We start from the raw sequence: 24,432 nt of genomic DNA on the forward strand, positions 1-24,432 counted from the left end.
TGGGTAGTGGGAAGTGCCTCTTTTTAAGTGCTTTTCTGTCCAGTCTTGGGATGAGTGAGAAGCTGCTTAGTCCTATACTGATTTTTTTTCCAGAGGGTGGAATGATTGCATTCTGCTCCACCCAGGATTGGGGGTTTTTAATCTATGTTTTTAATACATTTATGTTTTGGGACTTTATTTTTTTGTGGGGGGTGATTTGTAAAATCAGTAAACCCGAAAAAGGGAGATGGATGCTTATATGGATGCCTTAAGCTGTATTTTAATTAACTTTATTTTCCTTTGTTTTTTTCTATTACTTAATGTAATTTATATTTGGTGTTAGCTGCCCTGAGCCAGGCCCTGGCCGGGGAGGGTGGGGTATAAATAAAATTGTTGTTGTTGTTGTTGTTGTTGTTGTTGTTGTTGTTGTTATTTACCTTTATCTCATCTGCCTTGCACAGATATTGTGACCATAAGAGAGTCCTACCCAGCAAGGCCTTGATAACACACAAGGAAAATGAGCTCCCTGGAAAGACTGGGACGGGAATGGAGGTGTCATTCCCATTGACGTGCATATCTCCAAGTTCTAGTCTAAGAATTTGAAGGAAGTTCCCCAGGGCACCACCATCATTTCTGAACAGCTTTCATTTTGAAATTCAGAAGTCTCGTTTGAGAAAATTGCTGCAGAACCTTTTGCAAAGGCCAAGCTTTGCCAAGAAGTCTCACTGGAAATGTTGCTGGAGTTAAATTCCTAAGGGTGTCTTTTCAATTCTCAGCTTTAACCTGGCTTCACATCACCGATGCTGACCTTTGAAAAAGTGTTTGGGCTAGGAAGATATTATACCATGAGGGACCCTTTAAATGTCTCCATTCAACAGATTTTTCTTTTCCTTGCCATATGTCAATTGAGTTTTTCTACAATGCTATCTTTCAAATAGTTTTGTGTCATTACAGTCTGCAAATATCAGGGCACTGCCTGATACCGCTGCTTCAGGCCAAGATCAAGGTGTTACTGGTGGTATATAAAGCCCTTAACAGCTTAGGATCAGTTTATTTGTGGGTTCACCTTACCCCATATATGCCCACTTGGTTGCTTCAATCTGAAGAACCAGCATTGGCACAATATTCATTCCACACTTGTAAGAAATTATTATTTTAGCAGCTCTCGCACTTTGGCGCTCCCTGTCTATTGGCATTAGGCAGATGCCGTTGCTGTATTTCTTTCAGCGCCTGCTTAAAATATTTTTATTTAGGCCAGGCTATCCAGAAACACATGAGGGACGCTGGTGGCACTGTGGTATAAACCACTAAGCCTCTTGGACTTGCCGATCAGAAGGTCAGTGGTTCAAATCCCCATGACAGGGTGAGCTCCCATTGCTTGGTCCCTGCTCCTGCCAACCTAGCAGTTCAAAAGCATGCCAAAAAGTGCAAGTAGATAAATATGTACCACTCTGGCGGGAAGGTAAACGGTGCACTGCTCTGGTTTCGCCAGAAGCGGCTTAGTCATGCTGGCTTTGGACAAACACCAGCTCCCTCGGCCTGTAAAGCGAGATGAGCGCTGCAACCCCAGAGTCGTCTGCAACTGGACTTAACTGTCAGGGGGCCTTTACCTTTACCTTTTATCCAGAAACACAGAAGTTGATGCATTTTAACATCTCTTTAGTTTACTGCTAATTTTATTTTATTTTTAAAAAAAACCATTGCAGTTACTTGTTTTTAACTATCTTTATTGATAATTTTAACATTTCTTATAAACCAGTTAAAGGTTTTGCAGCAATCAAGCAGTATATAAATTTTGTTAATTTTTTTTTAAAAGTGCCTAATGCTGCAGATGCTGTGAAGAATATTGGAGAAATTGGAAATCAAACAAACAAGTGACTTAAAATGGAAAAGAATTCATAAGACTGTGTCTATTCAGGACACAGGGAAGAAACTGAAATTTTTGATAACCAGGATTTTGCACAGCTGATCTTTGACAAATTGGGTTACAAGTAGGAAGTTTCCAGTACCACTGAGGATGCTTTCTCATTTCATCCAAGTCCAAGGTCAGCTCATCAGAAACTTTCCCAAGTCCCACGGCAATTATTGTGACCCTGCTATGAGATAGAATGAGGTGGTCATACAGAGTGGCAGATGCTTAGGTATGGGGAGAGAGATGGCAAGAGCTGCGAGCATCACATAGCCTGCCTTGCACCCTCTAAGCCAGCCTTCTCAACCTTGGGTGCCCAGACGTTGTTGGACTACAACTCCCATCATCCCTAGCTAGCAGTACCATCGGTAGGGATGATGGTAGTTGTAGTCCAACAACGTCTGGGCATCCAAGGTTGGGGAAGGCTCCTCTAACCCAGTGTTTCCCAAACGTTTTTGGGCAACGGCACACCTGTTTACCGGAAAAAAATCTCGCAGCACACCACCATTAAAGCCCCGCCCCGTGACGTCAGCGCGCAGCGTCACGCCGGGAGGGACGCACAAAAGTGAACGTTTTTTCCCTTCCCCTTGCCGGGGTGGGAGGAGGCAGCAGAGCGAGGGACTGAGGGACGGCGGCAGCTGAGGCGGCGGCGGCTGTTGTGGTGGTGGCGGCGATAGCGGGCGGAGGAGGAGCCGTCGCCGGGAGTTGCTGCTGCTGCTGTTGCTGCTGCTGCCCGGACATGCCGGCCTCCTTCTCCTCCGCTGTCTCGCGCTCCTCCCTTTTGCGCACGCTGCCCCGCCGCTCGGCACCACCACCGCGGAGCCGCCCCCGGCTCGACGCGGATCCTCGCCGCCGCCGCCTCTCGCCGCCCGACTCGCCCGCCTCCCTCCCACGGCACACCAGCCGGTGTCTCACGGCACACTAGTGTGCCGCGGAACACCGGTTGGGAAACACTGCTCTAAGCTATCCTGCTGCCCTCAGGTGCAGTGAAGGGTGCTGTCCCATTGCTAGTGCTGAAACATTTGTACCTGGAATGTGGCGTGGTTGCCAGACTTTCTTGTTTATCAGATTTTCCTTGGAACAGAGACATCTGGATTAAATGGGGAGGGGTTACATAATATGGGTTGGTACAAAATACTTCCTTGGATAGGGAGTACCAATCTCACGATAAACTCCCATTTTGGAAGCACGCAAGGTCACCACCCTCTGACAGCGATCTGACTTAATCTGTTGGAAGAGAAAAGCTTTTTTTGAACGGCTTAGAAAGAAAGGAGGTCATCTGGAGGGTAGACCGAGAGCCATGGAAAGACTGTGAGCGACACTGCCAGCCCTTTGAAGACAAACCACCACTGTCCGATGGAGCTGCGCCCAAAAACGAGACCCTGCACCGTAGAAAGGCATTTCTGCAAGCGTTGCTACTGTACCAGTCATTAATAGCGCCATTCAGAATAATTAGTGCCGTAATACACTTGAGACATTCTCCCCAGATTAGAAAGTGCTTCTACATAAGTGCAATGCAGCCATTTGTCTTGGAGCGGAAGAGAAAAACCTAATTCGGCATCTGCTAGGGCAATCCGTTACAAATGGCAAAAAAAGGCACTTTCCTGGAGAGACCAGCAAAGCTGTTGCAATGGCTCTCAATCTGTTCCCGGGGTCTGTTTCGCTGCTGCTGCTGCTTTTGCTTGTGCTGAGCAAGCGGCTCATATTTTTTGCTCTGCCACTTTGCAGCCTCTCGGGTACTTTCCGAACGTGTCTCCTTTTGATGAGCTTCTAATGGGGAAAGATAACAGAAGGAGGCGAACATCATTTTACGATCATTAGTCATCATTATTACATACACTCTCGGAATGGCATCAGATGGTCGGTTTTTGTTTGATCCAAGTAGGAATATGCTACGAAATTGCTTGCATGTGTAATGTACTGGCAGCCTTTGCCAATGTGGTGCCCTCCAGATGTTTTGGACCATAACTCCAGGGCTGATGGGAGCTGCAATCTAAAACATCTGGGGGCACCAGGCTGGTGGAGGCGGGTGTGTGGCTTTTGTACATTAAGTACAAAGGGGGAGGCGGGAGGCTGAGAATGCTGCAGCCTAAGAAAAACAAATCCAAACTTGTCACAAGAGGGAATCAAAGCTGAAGACATTCAGCGCTCTTCTGCCATTGGTTGATTTCTTGCACAGCTATGAAATAAGGAGAATGCAAAGCTATGGGAGCTAGCAAAATCTGTTCCTCCACGACTCCGCCATCTAGCAGCTCAAGGAAAGTGCCTGCATAAAAAATATCTCCAAATGCATCATCACTGCTTGAAGGCCCAAGCCATTTAAAAAAAAAATTAAAAAAATGGGGTGTGTTTCATTGGGCATATCTGGTAGAGAAGAGCACACACACCCCCAATTTCTGGGCAACTAAATGCTATTTTGTTCAATCTCACTACAGGGGGAAAAGGTAGGGAGTGGGGAAAGCTGGGGGTGGCTCTGCAACAGAGCTATCCTCCCGGTGTATACAACTAACATACCTCCCATTTCCAGTGACTGTGATCTAATAACTAGAACTTTTTGCTCCTCCTATATTGGGGATGAGACAGCTGTGACCCTTCAGATGTTGGGGGTACTACAACCCCCATCATCCCTGACATTGGTCGTGCTGGCTGGGGCTGATGGGAGTTGGAGTCCAACAACAAATGGAGGACCACAGTTTCCCCATCCCTGCCCTCTGTCTTTTGATGCCATCTTTCGTCATGGTTTTCTCTTTCAACTGGAGGCCCTTTTTATATATACAACTCCCATCGGCCAAGACCAATCTTTTCTCTAGACACTTTGGATTTTCCAGGGTGGCTTGCAAATGGGTAATGTTTATCCCTAGCCACGCATTCCATGAGAACAGTATCAGCTGCAATATTGATATATTAATAATATAAATGCAATATTGATACTATAAATGCTTGGTTTTTAGATTTCTTACATGCCCTTCACAGTGAGGCTCCAGGGTGGGTTACAAGCATTTTAAAATACAATATTAAGAACAATTAAATTGCAACCAAGAGAGCAAGGAGTGCAACAGGAGCAAAGAAGGAGGCCTGGCTATTCCACCAGGCCCTGCCCATCTGTCAAAAGTGGCTGGAGGGTGGCTAGTTCCCCTTTCCTGCACTAGTCCCTTCCTGGAGGATTACATAGAATAAGTGATGATGTAATTTTTATTGCACTGAAGTTATATGGGTGTTAATTAACCAAAATTCAAACTCCCCCATCCCCTTCACTTTCAGTTGCCCTGAGGCTGATTGTGTGCCAGTATTGATTCACTGAGCAAAATTCGGTTAATTCTCACATGGTAGTTATTTATTATTAAGATGTGCAGGTCTGTTTATGGTCTTCTGCAGTTGCGTCAGATGAAAAGAAAATACGTTTTAGAACTGTGAGTGCAGAGGTGACCAGAGGAGAAAACTGGCATTTCTGTTCTCTGGGAAAGCGTTTATCTGTGCCTGCCCTCCAGATCCTTTGGAAGTGCTCTGCTTTCCCCAGGACTCTTCCCTGTTCTCCTCCACTGAATCCTGCTGACTTCTCTGCTGTAGCAACCTTCCCTCTAGGCGTTCCTTCTCCCCGGCTTGCAATATAGCTTGTGCATTATTGGCCTGGAGAATTTATGCAGGTACGAAGTGGGGAGGTGAGCAAGGAAGCAGGGAAGCAAGTCCTGAATGCACAGCGCTGCTCACATCCCAGAATGGCTATAAAAGCAGCCATTCCAGAGTTACTCTCTGGATGAAGTGCTATCGGTCCTTGAAGGGCTTGGTCCTTGAGTGTTTATAGGAAGGGTCAAACTACACACTGCATTTTATATTTAATGTTAAGGTCAAACTACACATTGCATTTAATAGATGGCTTTACATATACACTATACATTTCAAACAACCCCCACCCCCGGCAAAGAATCAAGGGAACTGTAGTTTGCTAAGGGTGCTGAGTATTGTAACTCTTTGCTGGGTAAACTACAGTTCCCATGATTATTTTGGGGTGCTTTAGTTGTTTGCTATCTACAGTGATAGAGATAAATTGATAGACCAATCAATAGACTTAAGAGTGCTCAGCAAGGACCAATTCATTTTTTTCCAGAAAATAAAGACAGTTGTATAGGGCCCTGATCCAGAACAGAACTGTGGCACACAGGAAGGGATTAACCTGTTCCTCCCATGCACATTTTCACCAAAAATCACTCCCACCAAGCTTTTATTCCTCTCCCACCCGCACCCCAAAGGCGCTGTTTACTGAAAACGTCATTATCGATTAATTATTGACTGACTGATTGATTAGTTATTTCACAAGATTTATATACCTCTTGATTGTAATAAAACCGCAAAGCAGTTTACTTATAATGTCCTAAACCAGGGGTTGGGAACTTGTGGCCCTCCAGATATTTTGGACCACAACTATCATCCCTGAGTATGCTGTCTGGGGCTCATGGGAGTTGGAGTCTATCCCTGCCCTGAAGGATATCTGAAGGATCATCTTTTTCCCCAGGAGCCTGCCTGCCCACTGAAAAAGTCACTGAGGTCTTGCTCTGCATTTTGTTGCCATAGGAACGATGGTTGGCTAGGATGTGAGAGACAGGGTCTTCTTGGTTGTAGCACCCAGGATGGCAACTCATTTATATACAACTTACGTGCTTACAGGGAATGTTTACAGACACTTCCAGGAAAAAGGGGGGTAGACATGACACTTGCCTTAAGGCATCAGAAAAGATCAAGATTTTCTGATTTATGAACAATCACCGTTCACCATCCAAACATCATTCACCAATCAGCAATCACCATTCCCCTAAATTAAACCCGTGCTGCATTCTTGAGAGCATTCTGGGTTCGATTTTTGTTTTAAAAATAAACAATCTCTTACACGTGATCAGGATCAGGTGGAAAACCTTATGTGTGAACATGCCAAATGGTCCTTCCACTGAATGTGTGTGTGGAGGTTTGGAGCAAAGTCAGCAGGCACTATCCTGCTCTGTGTGGGAGGTGGATAAGTGAACAGGGGGTGTGTCCAGGGCTTTGCAGTTGGAAAGGCAGGTGTGCGCTGTGCATGGCTTTGTCAGCCTTGTCACCACTTGCTTGTCTACCCCAACCAGAGGAGAAGGTGGCAGCAAGCAGGGCAATCAGCGAAGCATCCTGCAGCCAAGTGGCAGATGAGAAGAGAGGAAGATCTTGCCTCTTAATATTGCCTCTCATGCCCAGGGCCGTCTTAAGCATATCCGGTGCCGTGGTGCAAAGATCCCTCCGGCGTCCCCTCCCCTTTCGCAGAGTTGCCAACCTTTCCCTAAGCCTCTGCAGGGATCGCTCTCCTCCCGCGGAGGCTTGGGAGGCAAGCTGCACACCCGCCAGCCATATGGTTGATGGGGCACAGCTGGCGGACGTGCAGGGAAAGGGGAGGCCACCGGCAAAGCCGCGCAGCTCCCCCATGCGCTGGGGCGCCCCTGAGAGGCGAGCGCCCTGGCGCAACGCGCCACTAAGGCCAATCGGAAAGACGGCTCTGCTCATGCCCCATCATCTCACTGGAATGAGTGGTGCAGCCTCCTCTTTTCTTAGGGGCCAAGCTGAGGGTGCTTTTCCCAGCCAGAAAAGAGCAGAATATGATGGGAGTAGTAGTGGCCATTGAAGGACAGGAGCAAAACTGATTCAGCTTTTTGGCAGACAGACCTGTCTTCCAGCTATGGAGCTAGAAAGGAGCCCTTATAATAGTCTGCCTGATTCTCCCCTCGCTTTCCCTGCGGAGGGTGTGTCATTGTGATAGGAGTTTGAGCATATATGTTTCTGGTTCTGCACCAGCTCTCCTTTTCAGTGGGTTGATAGAAAAAGGAACTGGCTGTCTTTTTGCAGTTGTGCAATTACAGAAATCATTTGGATCTTTCGATACTGTTCTTAAATAGTGTTACCCTGGGACTGCAGAGCTGGAGAGAAGCACACTCTGGCCTCAGTTCCTCGCTCGCACTCTTGTCTTTGTTTATCAGCAGCAACACACACAACCCCTGCGCGCCCCCCCCAATCCCTCTTGAAATATGCAGAATACTTGCTGCGTTTGACAAATGTCATGACTTCATGGCACAAAACTGCTGATCGCATGAATAAGGAGCTCCGAAATGGAGCTTTCTTTGCTTGAGATCGCTGTACCAACACTGGTACCACTTTCAGAGACACAAGCTGAAAGATAATTCATCATCATTACCTCTAAATGCGGGAACAGCTAGTTCCTGTCCCACTGGAGCTCATTAAGTTATCAGCAGAGATACTGAGAGAGCAACAACAGAGTGTACTTTTAAGTTCCTTTATGAGCAATCTAAGGCAATGCTATAAAGTCATTCCGCTCTGTTTTCGCCATGAAATTCACTGCAATGTATCATCAAAAAGTTATTTTGGCATTTGTGATGGTGTTGTTTCATGGGAAACCCTAAGTAACGATCGAGCTCCATTAAGCAGATAGTTTCTTCTCAGGGATTTTGTCTTAGGGTAGGGATAAAGAGGAGACATGCACATTTGTGAAAAGCAGGTGGTAGAGTCCTTCTGGGTAAATAGAGAGCTGCATTTCTGAAGGCTGCACATAAACACGGTCCTTGTAGGAACTTCGCCCATGAATTGAGAGAAAGTGCCTGCCTTTGAAGTGCTGGTATGTTAAATGCAACTGGGTTCTGCCCTCCATGGAGAAACACTCAGTGTTCTTCCACTCTAGGACTTTCCTGGAGTGATTTGACTGGATGGATGCAACAAACAGTGCAGCTGACAAATTGGTCCACCACAGTGTCTACACAGCCCTGGCCTTACCACCCCCCTACCCTACCCTACCCTACCCTACCCTACCCCACCCCAGCCCCATCCAAGTATTATTCAGTGGGACCAATGTCAGGATGCTTCTGCTGTGGCTCTATTGGCCACCGCTGCTGGCAATGTCTTCTGCAGCTCACCAGCTTCTTTCCAGTGTAACTCCCTCACAAGTCCTTTGAAACCCTATTCCTGTGTTGGGCAACAATACATCACATATATGCTGAACCCTTGGAATGGGTGAGCTCACCTAGGTCTTCAGTTGGTATTTGGGCTCTGCAAACCAAACTGTTTCCCCAAAAGTCAAATCTATAATTAAAAGCTCACCTTTTTCTACATTGAAAGCCCTGTTATATTCTTGTTGATGTAACTGGAATGCCACAGAATTTTCAGACCGTACCTCCCACTTCATATCTCCCAAACTTAGGTCACACCATACATGGTCCAGAGATTGCAATGAATTTATTACACCCCAGAGTCCAGGACTGCAGCATACATTAGGCCTGCTGTTGTTTTAAGAGTTGAGGTGGAAGCAGTTGCCAAATCCTGAAGTTCTGCAATAGCATCAACATTATCCTGCTTCAATGAACACCTGAGGGACACTACCCTTTTCTACCAAGCTTTGTGTATTGGGAATGAAGGCTTGCAGGGAGATATTTGTTGGCTATTTGCAGTATGGTAGCGCTCCAGAGAGCTTGCTGGGGAGACCATGCATTAAAAAGGGACTCAAAAATAACTTAAACAAGGTTTTAATTACAAAAACTCCTTTTACACTAAATACATCATCAACAACAAACCAGACCCAACCACCAACCCATCCCCCAGGGTAATGGGAGAGCTAGGTGCTGCTCCTTATATACTCTACCCAATTGCTGACATAGTTTAATCAGTACAACTCAGCAGCACCTGCTATGTTTCACAGCTGTAAAGCTGGGTCTCGTTAGTTTGCTCTGGCCCTTGCTCTGGCCCCTTAAAGACATACACATTGGGTGGAACAATGATGAACCTTTACATGTAAAGAAACCATTCAACAATATTAACCACATCCAGCTGCATGTGGTTAGAATCTTCTCTTCAGTTGGGAACCCTGATCGCTCAGGGATCCTCATTGCAAGGGGGATTCTAACTATGTTCTACAGAACATACAGTAGTTAGAATCCTCTAACAGACTTTCATGCTCAATGCACAGGAGAGGAGCTCACACAGGGCCTGAATGCAGACCCTTCCCTACTTTCTTTGGAAGGGCTAAAGAAGGCTGCCCTGTTCCTCCAAGCATCTCTGAACTGCACCAGTGACCTAGAGCTGCTTTTACTCCTTCCCTCCTTCAGCCAAATGGAATCCATAGCCTGTTGACAGGTTCTACTGCCCTTTCTGGAAAGGGGTTTTGCTTAAAATTCTTGTATTGTAAAGAATAATAGCCTTCCAACGTGGAGAAGAGATTGCCCATCATAAATAATCAAGGGTGAAGATGAATGCTTGCAAGGGGGATGCATTTGCAATCATATACTTTGTGTGCACCGAATATCTATGCCATGAAATATCATATCTCATTCCAAGACCATTCAGAGAGATGGTCTTACTAAATCACATGCCATTTAAAAATGTATTGACAGAATTAATGTGATCTATGCATCTTTCATTATAATCCTTAGGAAACTGTTAGAATACCAGGTTTCCTTTCTTCTCAGGAACCTTTCTTGGCTAGCTCTTATATTATGTGTGTTGCTGCTTTTTAAACAACTGTATTCCCCCCCCCTTTTGAAATTTGCTGTGCTGATTATCCTCCTAACACATTTTTAATTTTGCCATGTGTTGAGTGGTGTCAATCAGTGGTTCCCAAACATTTTTGGGCCACCGTCCTCTTGGTTCCATAAACTCATCCCCAGTGCTCCCTACCCTATAAAAAACATTGTTCAGAATCATGGTTTGCACGATTAAGAATAAAATTCACAATAGTAACAATTAATTGCTCCTTTGTTCATCTTCAGTGCCTCTTGCCATGCTCTGAACACCCCCCCCCCCGGTAATCCCACTGCCCCCTCTGCGGGTATCACTCATTTTGGGAACCACTGTCATAAATGATCCTGAGCCCACACAGCTTCAATCTCATCAGGAATAATAATACAGAGATAGAAAAGACACAACGAAAAGGGTGCACTTCACGCTTGTTGTGTTTTATAAATTTTCACAAAACCATTCACGTTCAGTGATCCAAACTTGAGTGGTGCTCCCTTTTTATATTTAGTTTTAGTTTTATGTTTATATTTATTTTTTAAAAAACTTTCTGTTTCTTTGTCCATAAACTTTCTTTTGTGATAGAAAAATGAAGTCCCAAAATGTATTCACCTTGCATCACCTTGCGCCATCCTTACATGACCACATCTCCCCCTATCAGACATACATAAGCTGGGAGTGTGGAGGAGGATTGAGGACTCTCCGCAGGCAACTGGTTGGCCACCCGGCAGGCTTTCATGTTGTTTTTTTTGCAGGTTCTTCCCATTGACACATTAATTACAACATCTATAGAGCGCCTATATATCCAGTTTTCAAGGCCTGTCAGTCATAGTCATAGAATCGTAGAGTTGGAGAGGGCCTTTTAGGCCATCTGACCTGGCAGGAAATCTAGAGAACCTCCAACAAATGGCTGCCCAGTCTCTGCTTGAGGACTCACAACCTTAAAGAACCCACCACCCCTTCTAGGTACTTGGTTCCATTGCCAAATTGCTCTTAGTATCAATAAGTCTGGTGTACAGAACCCTCTGTGTGTTTGGTTGTTTGTGTGGAGGCCTTTATGTGCATAAGTCAAGGTGCAACCTGCTGCCATCATACCGCTTCCCCCTCCCCCCATCTACGGTGACTTGAAAATTATGGAAGTGGTGAACACAGTGGAGGGAAAAGAACAGTGGTGGGTGGATTTAGAGGGAATACGGAAAGGCCGTAGAGAACCATATGAGGTTACATGTGTGGTTGACCACCAAAAATATATTGCCCAGAAATGGGCTAGTAATACACAAAAGCATGAAAATGTGGAGCTTTGGGCTTTGTTTTTGTGTAATTGGATGCTGCAGCATTTAGGGTAAATGGTTACCAAGAAAAAGTGACTGAAAAATTCTGGATCTTTGGGAAAACAAAGGGGTCTCCTTTGTCAAAAGCAACTGTGAGAAACTTGGACCAAGTAATGCAAAAATGCTTAGGGCAACCACATAATTGATAGTATATGAGCGATGGTTCTCAGCCTATGCACGTAGGGTCCCAATGACGTGAAGGAAAGTTTGGCTGTTCTTCAGCCTGGAGCTATTTACTGAATTAAAGGCTATAAATATCTAATAGCGGGGAGGGGGCAGTGGGGGAATCATAAAGGTGATGAGTTTCCTACTGCAGTGCTTAGGGGAATCATAATGACTTGCATTTGCATAGCTGCCTGTGAAAATGTGCCACAGGTTTCTTCCTTAAGCAGTCGCTGTTCATTTTAAAGCCATTATGGCCTCATCGTGTACACCAGACATTATTAACAATTGTTATGTGCTGTTATTGGAGGTATTAGATGATTAGGCTAGAGCCTGCTTGGAATGAGATAAAAGAAATATCAGTCACATGCTCTTCCAGCCCAGCTTCTATGTATACAAGGCTGTATACATTTTGGGGGACAATTTCAGTACATATGGCCAAAAAAACAAAAAAACAGTCTTCTGAATGTTAATATTGTGAATGAGCATGGCTGAGTCTTCCTGCAGAACTTTCCCAAAGCATGCCTAGTTGTAATACTGACAAATGTTGGCATGGGGCACAGTTGCTGTGCCCCATGCCAACATCCAGGACAGGTCAACTCATGTTACGGTCATTTTTTTTTTTTATGTACTCTTGATTTCCCTCAGAATTGGAACAGGCAAGGTATCATAGGACCATAATTTTGAATACGGGATTGAGCTACACTGCCGCAGGAATACCCAGTGTGGTGTCCTCTAGATGCTATTGGACTCTTATTTCCCATCATTCCTGACCATTGAACATGCTGTCTGGAGTCCAACAGCAAATGGAAGCACCATGTTGGTTACCCCTGCAGTCCCAGAATGTGGGATCCAACAGCAGGTACCAACAGTTGAACATCAGGATAGATAGATCTCACTTGGCTTAGGCACCAAATCCTATTAGCCTCTTGGAGTCAGTAGAACTATTATTCAGGAGAGATACAAGGATCACAAAACATTGTCTTCTCTTCATATATATGTATGCAGCATATTTACTACCAATTTGCCAGGGTGGAGTGTCAGATTTGGGATACCTGGGTTTAATTCTCACTAAGACATGTAAGTTACTGGGTGTCCCTCAGTCTAACCTACTTCTTAGGGTTGTGAAGAATGGATAGTGCTTATAACCCAGTGGTAGGAGAAATATATTGCATTCATTTTAATTTTTATTATTTCCTAAATTCGTATATTGTCCTTCATCTGTAGATATCAGGGTGGTTCACAGCATAAAAATGCAAGATGAAAACACAAAATACATAATAAAAACAAGAACAAAACAAGAACCCTCCTCTTCCACAATAAAAAGGGTATAGGATGTTAATCAGCCAAAGGCCTGGTTGAAGAGGAACATTTTTGCCAAAGGTACTACCCTTCCCTTAACACTCTAAACAGTCAACTGGTAAGACAGCCAACTGGTTTAACTCAGTTTTCTTTGTTCATTATGTTGTTCATATGAGAAAAATGACATAACTCCCATGAATGTTACACTTAATTATGTGGAGGGAGGCTAGGATACAAATATAATTCACAATACTGTAATTAATCAAATTTCGCTGATGTGTAATGAACTAATAATAATAATAATAATAATAATAGAAAATCCAGATTCTGTTACATTAGATTAACTTCTTCATTCCAATAATATTTAGCTGTTTCTCAGAAGTAAACATCTTAAGGCAGCAGCCCTATGTACATATTCTCATCTTCGCTGATTGATTTGTTGCCTTCTAAGCAACCATCTCAAGGCAATTTTACACTGAAGATAATTAAAAGCAGTTAAAAACACAAAAACAACAAATACATTTAAAACAAGACTAAAAGCACAGAAAGTAGACACTTGTGGTAAAGACCCATTTATATAGTTGGGAAAATATCATCTGAAAGGGAGAGGTCAGGACGCTAGCCATTATTTGTTATGTACCTTCAATAGCTGAATGCAGAGCAAAGTTTGATGATCAAGACTTCTCTCCTCACCATATCTCTAATACCTCTTCAGAAAATACTGGGCTTCCGTAGGGGACCTGTTTATTGAACATTTATCCTGATCTGCTTTCACAAAACCTTACCAGAAGTAAGATCATTGAGACTTTGTTCTGACTTGTTTGTGGGGAGGTTATATGACAACGAGCATTCATCCCGATTTCCTTAGTGAGTGTTTTTTGAATGTGTTCTTAATCATTTGTCCATACCATATTTTTCACTGCATTTCACTGTTGCATCAAAAAGTAAATAGATGATAGAGATAGATAGATAGATAGATAGATAGATAGATAGATAGATAGATAGATGATAGATAGATAGATGATAGATAGATATAGATAGATAGATAGATAGATAGATAGATAGATAGATAGATAGATAGATGATAGATAGATAGATAGATGATAGATAGATGATAGATAGATGATGATAGATGATAGATAGATAGATAGATAGATGATAGATAGACAGCTAGATAGATAGATTGATAGATGATAGATAGATAGACAGATAGATGATGATGATAGATAGATAGAGATTTTAGGGTGACAGAGCTCTTTGAACTTTGAACTATGAAAATCTCAATTTCCAAGATGCACTCGAATTCCTCCTATCAAGTTGTCTGGAGACTATGGGGGGCGGGGGATGAATTCCAGTTACTTGAAGTAAGATTGATTCTTTCCTGCCAGTCATGCTTTCCCACTTCTGTGGTTCATAGAGTCAGAACTCGAGAGCTGGAAGGGACCTCAACCCCCTGCAATGTAGGACTCAAAGTGGTTGTTCTGTGAATGCCTCACTGCTTTATGAAGAAGGTGGAAGAGTCTACTTTTCTTCTGCCATTCACTGTTAAAACACACACACACACACACACACCGGGACCTGCTTGACATCAAACTTCTCTACAACACCAAAATGACTGACATAGAATATGAATTTGTAGGTAGTACAGTGGTGCCCCGCAAGACAAATGCCTCACAAGACGGAAAACTTGCTAGACGAAAGAGTTTTCCATTTTGGAGGTGCTTCGCAAAACGAATCTCCTATGGGCTTGCTTTGCAAGATGACAATGTCTTGCGAGTTCCTGCGGTTTCCCCCCCCTTCCCCCCTTTTACTAAGCCGCTAAGCCGCTTATCAGCTGATCCGATAAGCTGATAAGCCGCTAAAAGCCGCTAATAGCGCTAATCCTCTAATCCATCAATGGGCTTGCTTCGCAAGACAAAAAACCGCTAGACGAAGAGAATCACAGAACGGATTCTTTTCGTCTTGCGAGGCACCACTGTAGAATCTAGCAGGATGATGCAATTTACAATATGGCACAAAGCTCCTAGCATTCAGACCCAGCATAGTGATAGAGGACCAGAATCTAGAATCTGTTGCATGCAGCCTCTCTTGTTATCATCATGTCCTTAGAATAACTTGCTTTCCTCTGTCCACAGTGCCTACACAGAACCTTACAAGGTGTGCCCTATCTCTGTGATTCCTATTGAAGACGTCACATCAGATGAGGAACAGAAAAGTTCTGGAGATGAGGATGGGAACCAGGGAGAGTCCAACCTCATCCATAAGGTAAAACGCCATTCTTAAAGCTGTGTGTGTAAATAAAATTTTGGAGGCAGGTCTTGCAACAAATCCAATAGATCTTGTGAGGTGTCTTGAGCCATTTCTGCAATAGATTCCACCCCTGCCCCTGCTCACTGACTGGATTCAGCTACTACCTGCAGGATACCAACAACATACGATGTGCCCACATCACATTTGTCTGAACTTGCAGCCAGGATCAATGATCAAGCGGGGGGTCAGTATTACATGGCGGGTCAGAAGATGCACTGGACATATATTTATTCCTGAAAGTGTCCTTCCCATTATAAGCAGTCCCACTCTATTGTACTCTCAGTTCTGCCAAAAGCAGGACTGTGAAAGTAACTGATAGCAACTGGCAGCCCCTGAGGCAAAGCTGGACTCCTGGGAGCTGCCATCTGCCCTGCACAGCACCACAGGTACCAGATCTCCATTCATCCACAGGTATTTTAGATGGAGGAGAAAGACAGATGTATACATGAAGGAGGCAAGATAAGGAAGAAGCCTTCTTGACTGTCCTGCCTGCTCAGACCCTCCAAGTGTCCCTATTTTCCAGGGATGTCCCTGATTTAGAGAAGCTATCCTAGTGTCTGATTTTATCCCAGAATGTCCCGCTTTTCCTTAGGATGTCCCTATTTTCATTGGAGAAATGTTATGGAGAGTATGGAGTTATCCAACTCCTGAGCCATCTGAAGGCAATCCTGTATAGGGAAGGGGTTTTTTTAAAAAAAGTTTAATGTTGTATTATGTTTTTATGTATGTTGGAAGCTGCCCAGAGTGGCTGGGGCAACCCAATAAGAAGTGTGGGGTATAAATAGTAAAATGTTCATTTTGGAATGGGACGTCCCTATTTTCCTCGGAGAAATGTTGGAGGGTATAGCTGCCCCCTCCTTTCTTTCCCACTTGCTCTTCCACTCATGCCCGCTTTTTATTTCTTTGCCTTCACTATGTGGCCTGCAAAAAGTTAAGATTGCAATAAAACATATTGTAAAAGCTGATGGTTTAAAACACCATTGTATAAAAGAACAGTATAAAAGCCATTGGGAGCAATAAAACAAAGTAGAATGGGAACAATGTAAATATTTTTTTAAAAAAAAGCCTAGGAAAATAAAATGCTTCTGCCTGGCACTTTAATGAAATCTGAGTAGGGGCAAAGTGAGCCTTCCTGGGAAGAGCATTTCACAGCCAGGGTGCCACTATTGAGTAGGCCATCAGATGGCTGACATACAGGGAGGATAAAGGGGAAGCGTTTGTAAAGTGCCCCTGCCATTTTAATTTTGATCTCCCTTTGTTGCATTCAGCCCAGTTACGGAATCATGTTGAAAGCAAGATATTGCTGAAACATTTGATGCTGAATGAAAATTAGCTGCAGATGTTGGAAGTTTGAGTCTTATGCCTGGGCCAAATATATGACTGTTCTGCTTTAGGCAAAGGCAGCAGTTCAACGTGAGTCAAAATACAATTTTCTGCAGTGAAAAGGAACCAGGAAAACAGAAATTAGTCCATTGTTAGGCTGAGGTTTCAGGTAGTTAGCAGGGCCAGCCTTTCCTTTAGGCACAAGGTGGTGCCCTTCAGATATTATTAGACTCCCATCCGTCCCATACAGCGTCAAATGGCCATGGATATTCAGTAACACCCAGAAGGTATTAGGTTGGCTATCCCTGCATTAGAAGAGTGAGGCAGCCACTTCAGACAACAGATTCTAGACTGAGGAGCAATGGCAGCAGCCTCCTGGCCATTCCTTCTGAGCCCTGCTTAGGCATTCCTCGGTTTTAGAAGACAGAGCTGTGTGCATCAGGCACAGAGCCAGCCCTGTACCCCCTGAGCTAGCCTGCTGCCCACAAGTGTGGTGAAGGTTGCTGTCCCATTGCTGATATAGAAGTAAGATTCAGCTGCATGTCCAGTTGGCATTCCAGGCTATCCAACAGAGTGGCCTCCCTCAGGCAGCAAAATGTCTTATTTAACTATTTATGTCAGGCGTCATTAAAAAAAGTATAGCAGAGAATAGGAGCGCCTCACCATCTTTTCCATTAAACTGCTGATCAACAATCGAAGAACACCCCCTTCGTTGCTCATGGGTGCTATGCTCCCTATCAATTGCTCACAATGTGAGATCACCTTAAGCTTTCACCCTGAAGACTCTTGCAGTGTCAGTCACTGCTGGAGGAGAAAGCTGCCCAGACACTGTCATTCGCTAGTCCAGTATTTATGTGTCTGTCTGGAGACAGCACCCCCTAAGTTATGGACATGGATTGGAAAATACTGGAGAAATGCTGGTCAGTGTGATAATTCTGTCCCGAGATCTGTAGATGAAGGGCGGTATACAAATTTTAACCACCACCACAAATTTTCTGACACTTCCTCCTAGACCTTTCAGTTCTTAAGAATTACTGATAAAATTTAGCATTCTCTAAATTCCCAAGATGAATGCTGTCAGAGACACTCCTGACAGGATTGAACAAGAAGGATGGCATGTCACTGATACCATAACGTAGCGCTTGTCATAGTTGGTAATGTATTACGACTTTCTGAGGCTTTCACACAAAAAACTCTCAGCCCTCTGAGAGAATTTTAGGCTTCCGCCCCATACATACTTAGCTCAGAAAAGCTTCCATTGAACTAAGTGGAACTTCCTTCTGCATTCACATGTAAAGAAGGATTGCAATATTAGCCATTTTATCAAAAAGCCATGTCTGAGTGATGAAGTGCAAGTAAATCATCTAAGTACCCAGCAAAAGTACTGTCTCTTTCTTGTTGGGAAATCCTTAGCGCAAGATGAAGTAGTTGTAAAACAAGAGCAAATTTCAGTGCACTGTCACTTAGAGAGAATTGGCAGACTTCAGTAGGTTTGGATGCCAAAAATAGTACCAAGGATTTGGAAGTGAGCTAATCTTGTGAAAACAGTATTTGGGCTGGTCTGGAAGCAAGAGTAAGTTTTTGGTTTTCTTTTTTAATGTTTTGCTTGTTAGTCTATGGTTTCCATCTCCCAGGGGAAAATCAGTCTGAATAAAGGCATGAGATCACCTAGCAGATAAGATCTATGGTTTTATCCAGAAAGTGTACTTTATTTTTATTAACAGTGCTTCTACTGAGGGTGGGAAGGATCTGCTATACAAGAGATTCCTGCTCTTCAGTTTTGTGAGCTTAGATCCCCTTATGTCTCTGCATGTAATTTTATACTGGTTAGAATGGGGCTGTTAAAAATAAAAACAAATAAGCATATATATTAAAAGTAGCCAAAGGCACAATCAGGTGAAACGTACTTAATTTCGTCTCACTGAATGGGAGAGACTTAAGCACCTTCCCTTAAATTTGGCTGAATAGTGCCTTTGTGTTTTCATAGAATCACTACACTGTTTCAAAGCAACAGCTACTTCTGACTATGCCATCCTAGGCATGACCTCTCTGCAAATTTGGGGACATAATTTGACTCTTGACTTTAAAAAACAAAGAAAAACCCAACATTCTTAGCAGGGGTGGAGGAAGGGGGTGTGGTGGGGGCGGTCTGCCCCGGGTGTCACCATGGAGGGGATGACAAAATGCCAGGCGGCACTCACTGTGGGGCCTGCGCCTAAGCTATGCGTCTCTCCTGGGAGTGATGTGGTGGCTTGGGCGCCCACATCCTCTGCACTGCCCCAAATGGTCCGCCCGCTGCCTCCCCCTTAGCTGTAGGGCTGCTGAGTGGGAGGAGGCAGGCAGACTTCTCAGAGGCCCCATGGAGTGTCCTGCCCCGGCTGGCCCCGCCCCTAGGTGCAGGGCACATGCACCACCCCAGGTGCCTGATTGGCTTGCTCTGCTGCTGATTCTTAGTCTGGAGTGTACATTTGGGTTACATCTTGTGGATCTCTGCTCTTCTGAGCTAACCTCTTTGAAATGAAGCATGCAGCATACCATTGTTATGTTTCAAGGCAGCTAATACATACATACATACAGTGGTATCTTGGGTTACATACGCTTCAGGTTTCATACGCTTCAGGTTACAGACTCCGCTAACCCAGAAATATTACCTCAGGTTAAGAACTTTTCTTCAGGATGAGAACAGAAATCGTGCTCCAGCGGCGCAGCAGCAGCGGGAGGCCCCATTAGCTAAAGTGGTGCTTCAGGTTAAGAACAGTTTCAGGTTAAGAACGGACCTCCGGAATGAATTAAGTCCTTAAGCCGAGGTACCACTGCACAAGCAAAGAACGAAATATTTCCCCCTGTGGTATAAAACAGCAGATTGCAGGGAGCAGTTTTGATCCCAGACCTGATGCTGGGGGAAGGATTGGGCCCCCTCTCATTTTGCAGCCCCATCACTCCAATCAACCTGGCAAATTCGTGCACAACATTTTTATTTTTAAAAAAGAAGGAATATTCTGGACATCCAGAACGTCATGGATTTCCCCCATAATAATATGTAGTTTGTCTTATATAATATGTAGTGTGTGTCGTCCCCCCCATCCCACCCCCAGAGTCACATTGTATTCTAGGGGAGGTTTTTTGTTTAAAACTGGATCTTCTTATCAAGGTTGGATCCATGGGGGAGGGGGGGAATCCCTGGCAGCTGGTGTTGGACTAGCAAATTTCCAACAGGATGCTGTCATTTTTTAAAATTGCCCTGCTACTCCTTGGAGAAGGGGGTGCCCTTCACATAGACCCCTATAGCTGAGTTTTACCCAGCTAAAAACTACCTAAGAGGCATATTGAGGCCATTCTTCACATGTGTGTCTTTTTTATATATTTATTCCATTGCTCTGAGCAAAGGTGACCTTGCCTTTTTCCAGCTTGTTGAAGAAAAAGCTTTCTGGAAGCAAGCATCAGATTGGGGCACAAAAACGCCTCCTTTCCCTGAAATCCTCATTAAATTACCATTTCAGCCTGAGATAAGGAGAGCCCTTTGCAGGAGGGCTGCCTCGTCATTTCAGGTGCCAAGCACTTGGACAATTGTAACCAGGGGCAAGCTATATCTACTCCTTGCATGCAGTCAATGGCACAAATCACCCCCAAACAAGCAGCAAACATCTGAGCTTAGTTTGGTCCAACAAGTGACATGTTCTTATCCTCAGTGAACAGGGAAGGCGTAAAAACTGGCATGGCTGCTCCATTGTATCTGGGAGAAAAATAGATGCATACATTTGTACGAGCAGCTGAAAATTATATATGGGAAGCAAAACGATTTCACGGTAAAGATTAAAGCGGATTAATGTGATCTCAGCAGTAATGCTAATGTTTATAAAGACAAAACTCAGGATACAGATGTTTAAAGGTCATAATAGAGGCAATTAAGCGTGATTTTGGATTTATAGAAAGTCGTTTGCAGCTGTAGGATGGTCCTGCCTGCCATTTACTCTCAATGCAGGAGAAATAAAAAAAGTCACATTCATTATACTTAACTGCTGCCTGGGGTTTCAGTGCAAAAAAGTTAATGTGAAATGTGGAGCTGGGAGCAGCACATGTTTCCCCTTGTATGTCTACTCAGCTTGATTCTTCTCCAAGGGGAAGCCCCATTTATGCTAAGAGTAAAAAACAAAAAAGGCGGGGGGAGCATTAAGATCCTTCCCGTTGTGTCTCTCTATACCCGTTTGAGTATATTGTAGACACACAAAATGGTTTCAGTGGGGTAACTATCACCTACAAGCACCAGAAATTTCTCACCCTCAGGGACCCCTAGGCGTTGGAGAGCTGCACCTGACTTGCACATTCCATTTCAATTTTACTCATATAATCCACAAGACCCATAAACATACTTCCCAAACATGGAGCTTTGTTAATTCGAGGCCTTCAGCAAAGGCTGCTCCGTTTGAACTGTGGGAAGCCTAAATTCAGTTCAGCACCTGTATACAGGGCCGGATTTAGGTTTGATGAGGCCCTAAGCTACTGAAGGTAAAGGGTCCCTTTATATGTCCCGCTGTCCTTTGTCAACAACAAATTGCCGCGGTTTTTTGTGTTCACTATATGCTATATGGTCATTTATGGACCTAATAGGTATCTAAAGCCATTTGCACATAACGAAATATGTATTTTATCAAAGTTTATTTGTTTTGTTTTTTTAGTTTATATTTTGGAAATATGCATCCAGGTGTTTTTTTCCTTTAATTTTTTTGGGAGCCCCCAAGAGAATGGGGCCCTAAGCTATAGCTTGTTTAGCTTATATGTAAATCTAGCACTGCTGTATAGGTAGACCTCATCTTACTTGGGGGTTACATTCCTGGCTATCATGTGTATAAGTAAAATCATGTAAAACCTGGGAAGGGCCCCATGCAACCATCTCTACCTGTCCAAAACTGGCTCTGAGTGCACCTTGCCCTCCACCCTGCCCCACGAGGCAGAGACCCAGCTCTGGAAAGGTGGTGTGTGGGCTTCCTTGAGGGCTCCCCTGAGATCTCAGGTGGCCCTTCCTGGGGTGGGGGGTTCTTGCTCTCCTGCCCTGGTTTTTTGTTGTTTAGTCATTTAGTCGTGTCCGACTCTTCGTGACCCCATGGACCAGAGCACGCCAGGCACTCCTGTCTTCCACTGCCTCCCGCAGTTTGGTCAAACTCATGCTGGTAGCTTCGACAACACTGTCCAACCATCTCGTCCTCTGTCGTCCCCTTCTCCTTGTGCCCTCAATCTTTCCCAACATCAGGGAGTCTTCTCTTGTCATGAGGTGGCCAAAGTATTGGAGCCTCAGCTTCAGTTTTATTTATTTCTAAATTTTCAGTGATCCACATGAAGCTGTGATTACGTACGTGAACTTAATGTAAGATGCAATCTGTCTGTACCTTTATGTACCAGTTAATCAACTTATTTGGGAGGTGCATGCCTTCTCCTCTTCTTCCTCCACATCCCTCACCACAGCTCCCAGTGCATCTTCCACACACACACAGACACACACACACACACCACTTTGCTGAAGGCGGTGGGGGGACAAAAGGAGGCCAGAGAGTCCATAGCAGGTGGCAACAGAGGAAGCTGCAGCAGGGATCAATGCGCTCTCTGAGGCCAGATCTGCCACCTGAGGCTACTGCCGCACCTCACCTCATGGGTGGGCCGTCCCTGGGCAAGGTCTGCATGTAGGTTCCCACTATTATTGAGAATCCTGATTACTGTATTCTTCCGTCTATAAGATGCCCCCATGTGTAAGACAACCCCCATTTTGGGGTACTCCGATTTAAGAAGATGGGGGAGAAGGCCCCAATGTATAAGATGCCCCCAAATTTTGGGCATTATTTTTTAGGGGGGAAAACCTAGTCTTACACACGAAAAATACGGTATGTATAGGTCTTGGCAGTAGCAGGGCCAGGGTCAGCAGACACAAGCCTGCTGTCCCCTCATGTCCTGTACATTTTAATCCATGTGCTACCCCTGTGCACCTCAAATCATATCATTTCTACTTCTTTCTGCTGGGGGGGGGGGATAGATACTGGCCCTTATTATCTGCATGCTCATTTACCTATACTAATTAATTTAAATGCATGTTGATCTGCAATTGCTGTCCTCCTAGCGCTGAGGCCAAACTGTTTAATGGGTTTAGAGACAAAAGAAATAAAATAAACCCAGCGAGGCTAATTTAAAACTTGCCAAGTGGCAATTCTCTTGCCGTTCTTTTAAACCACTCTTAGTCCACCTCCCAAGGAAAGCTTTGAAAATGCTGCTGTAGGGCTTCTTAATAAAGTCTTGAAAATGCAAGAACAGACTCCCTTTCGCAACTTCTCCTGTCTCTCTACAGGGAAAGGCAGTCAACATCTTATCTGCTGTGTTGGCTTCAAATTTGGAAAAGTCTTTACAATGCAACGAGCTGGTGCCAAATATTTTAAAAATAAAACCTGAGACTAGTCCCCTCTTGGTGGGTTCTTCTGTCTAGGAAGGAAAACCTCTACATTTTAGAAAACCTTAATATACCTGGGTGCAACAACCGTTTAACAGGCATAGTGAGGTCTTCAGAATTTCACATCTTTGATACGTGCTCATCAGTGGGAATGAGACACCATCACCCCCACACTGCCCTAGTGAGTTGCTAGAAATGTATGGCAACAACACAGAGCAACGGACAGGATGGTGAACAATTGCAGCATGCAGAGCAGATCTGTCTGCAAATAGAGGAAATAGCAGGCTAGGCCACAGAGATTTTGCAGAGAGCCAAGCAGCAACAGCCTCACTGTTGCAGCACGTCAAATTGTCTTTGCCTTTTCTTATCTTTCTACTGGGTGGGATTGGTTTCCAGGCTCCATTAATCATTCTGTTTTGCAAACCTTTAACCTTCGTATAATGAAGCAAGCCCACATACTTAAAAAAAATCCAAAAAAGAAAACCTCGAGCATAAGCCACGTATTTGGGGAGTGACTGTTTTGCGTCCCTTTAAGGAAGAGACAGATTTGGAAAGCTTCTTTCCCCCTACTCCGCCCCACAAAGAGGATGTGTATAATTAAACAGATTCCCCAGGAGATGGTGTGATATACCTCCCTCCAAGAAGGGAGCAGGAGACATAATTTTCCAGTTTGCATTTTTTAATTTTTAACTTTGAGGCACATAGGTTTTAGGTTCAACTGACCCTTCTGTGATTCAGCACTATTGTCCTGATATTATTTGCCACCCTGTGTTGCCATAGTGAACTAATTCTCGTGAGTGGGATTGAATGAACTAGTCTTGCTAGATGAAGTCCATGCAAGGACTTCCACCAGCACAACAGGGCTTGGACTGACAGAGCAATTGCCATAGTGCCACGTTGAATTCTTCCCTCTGAATACTACTTGTTTCATAGCCTAAATGGTGCCACCAGTGGATAGCAGGCTTGGGTTAGTGGCACCCAGAGAAATAATGCCACCACTGCCTCCCAAGTCCTACTGTGATATCTAGAGTGGCAGAGCAGATACAGAGGTCAGTGGAAATACTGCAGGTATTGGCTCAGCAGCATTATATGCCCTTGCCCATTACAATAAAACAAGAAACTTCTGGAGATTTGTCACCTGCCAATTTGGACTCCAA

The 24,432-nt window shown here is 44.3% G+C and overlaps 1 protein-coding gene across 5 annotated transcripts in view; it reads left to right on the forward strand.

The window, feature by feature from the left end:
* FGD5 (FYVE, RhoGEF and PH domain containing 5) overlaps positions 1-24,432 on the forward strand; it is a 132,834-nt gene that overhangs the window by 37,514 nt on the left and 70,888 nt on the right. For all 5 annotated transcript variants that reach the window (XM_082209196.1, XM_082209197.1, XM_082209194.1 and 2 more), the window contains exon 3: positions 15,348-15,477. In XM_082209196.1, coding sequence (XP_082065322.1) covers positions 15,348-15,477 — 130 coding nt within the window. The remainder of the gene's footprint in view (positions 1-15,347; positions 15,478-24,432) is intronic.

This window comes from Podarcis vaucheri (genome assembly GCF_965113315.1).
Source record: "Podarcis vaucheri genome assembly, chromosome: 2".
In the NCBI taxonomy this organism is placed as follows: domain Eukaryota; kingdom Metazoa; phylum Chordata; class Lepidosauria; order Squamata; family Lacertidae; genus Podarcis; species Podarcis vaucheri.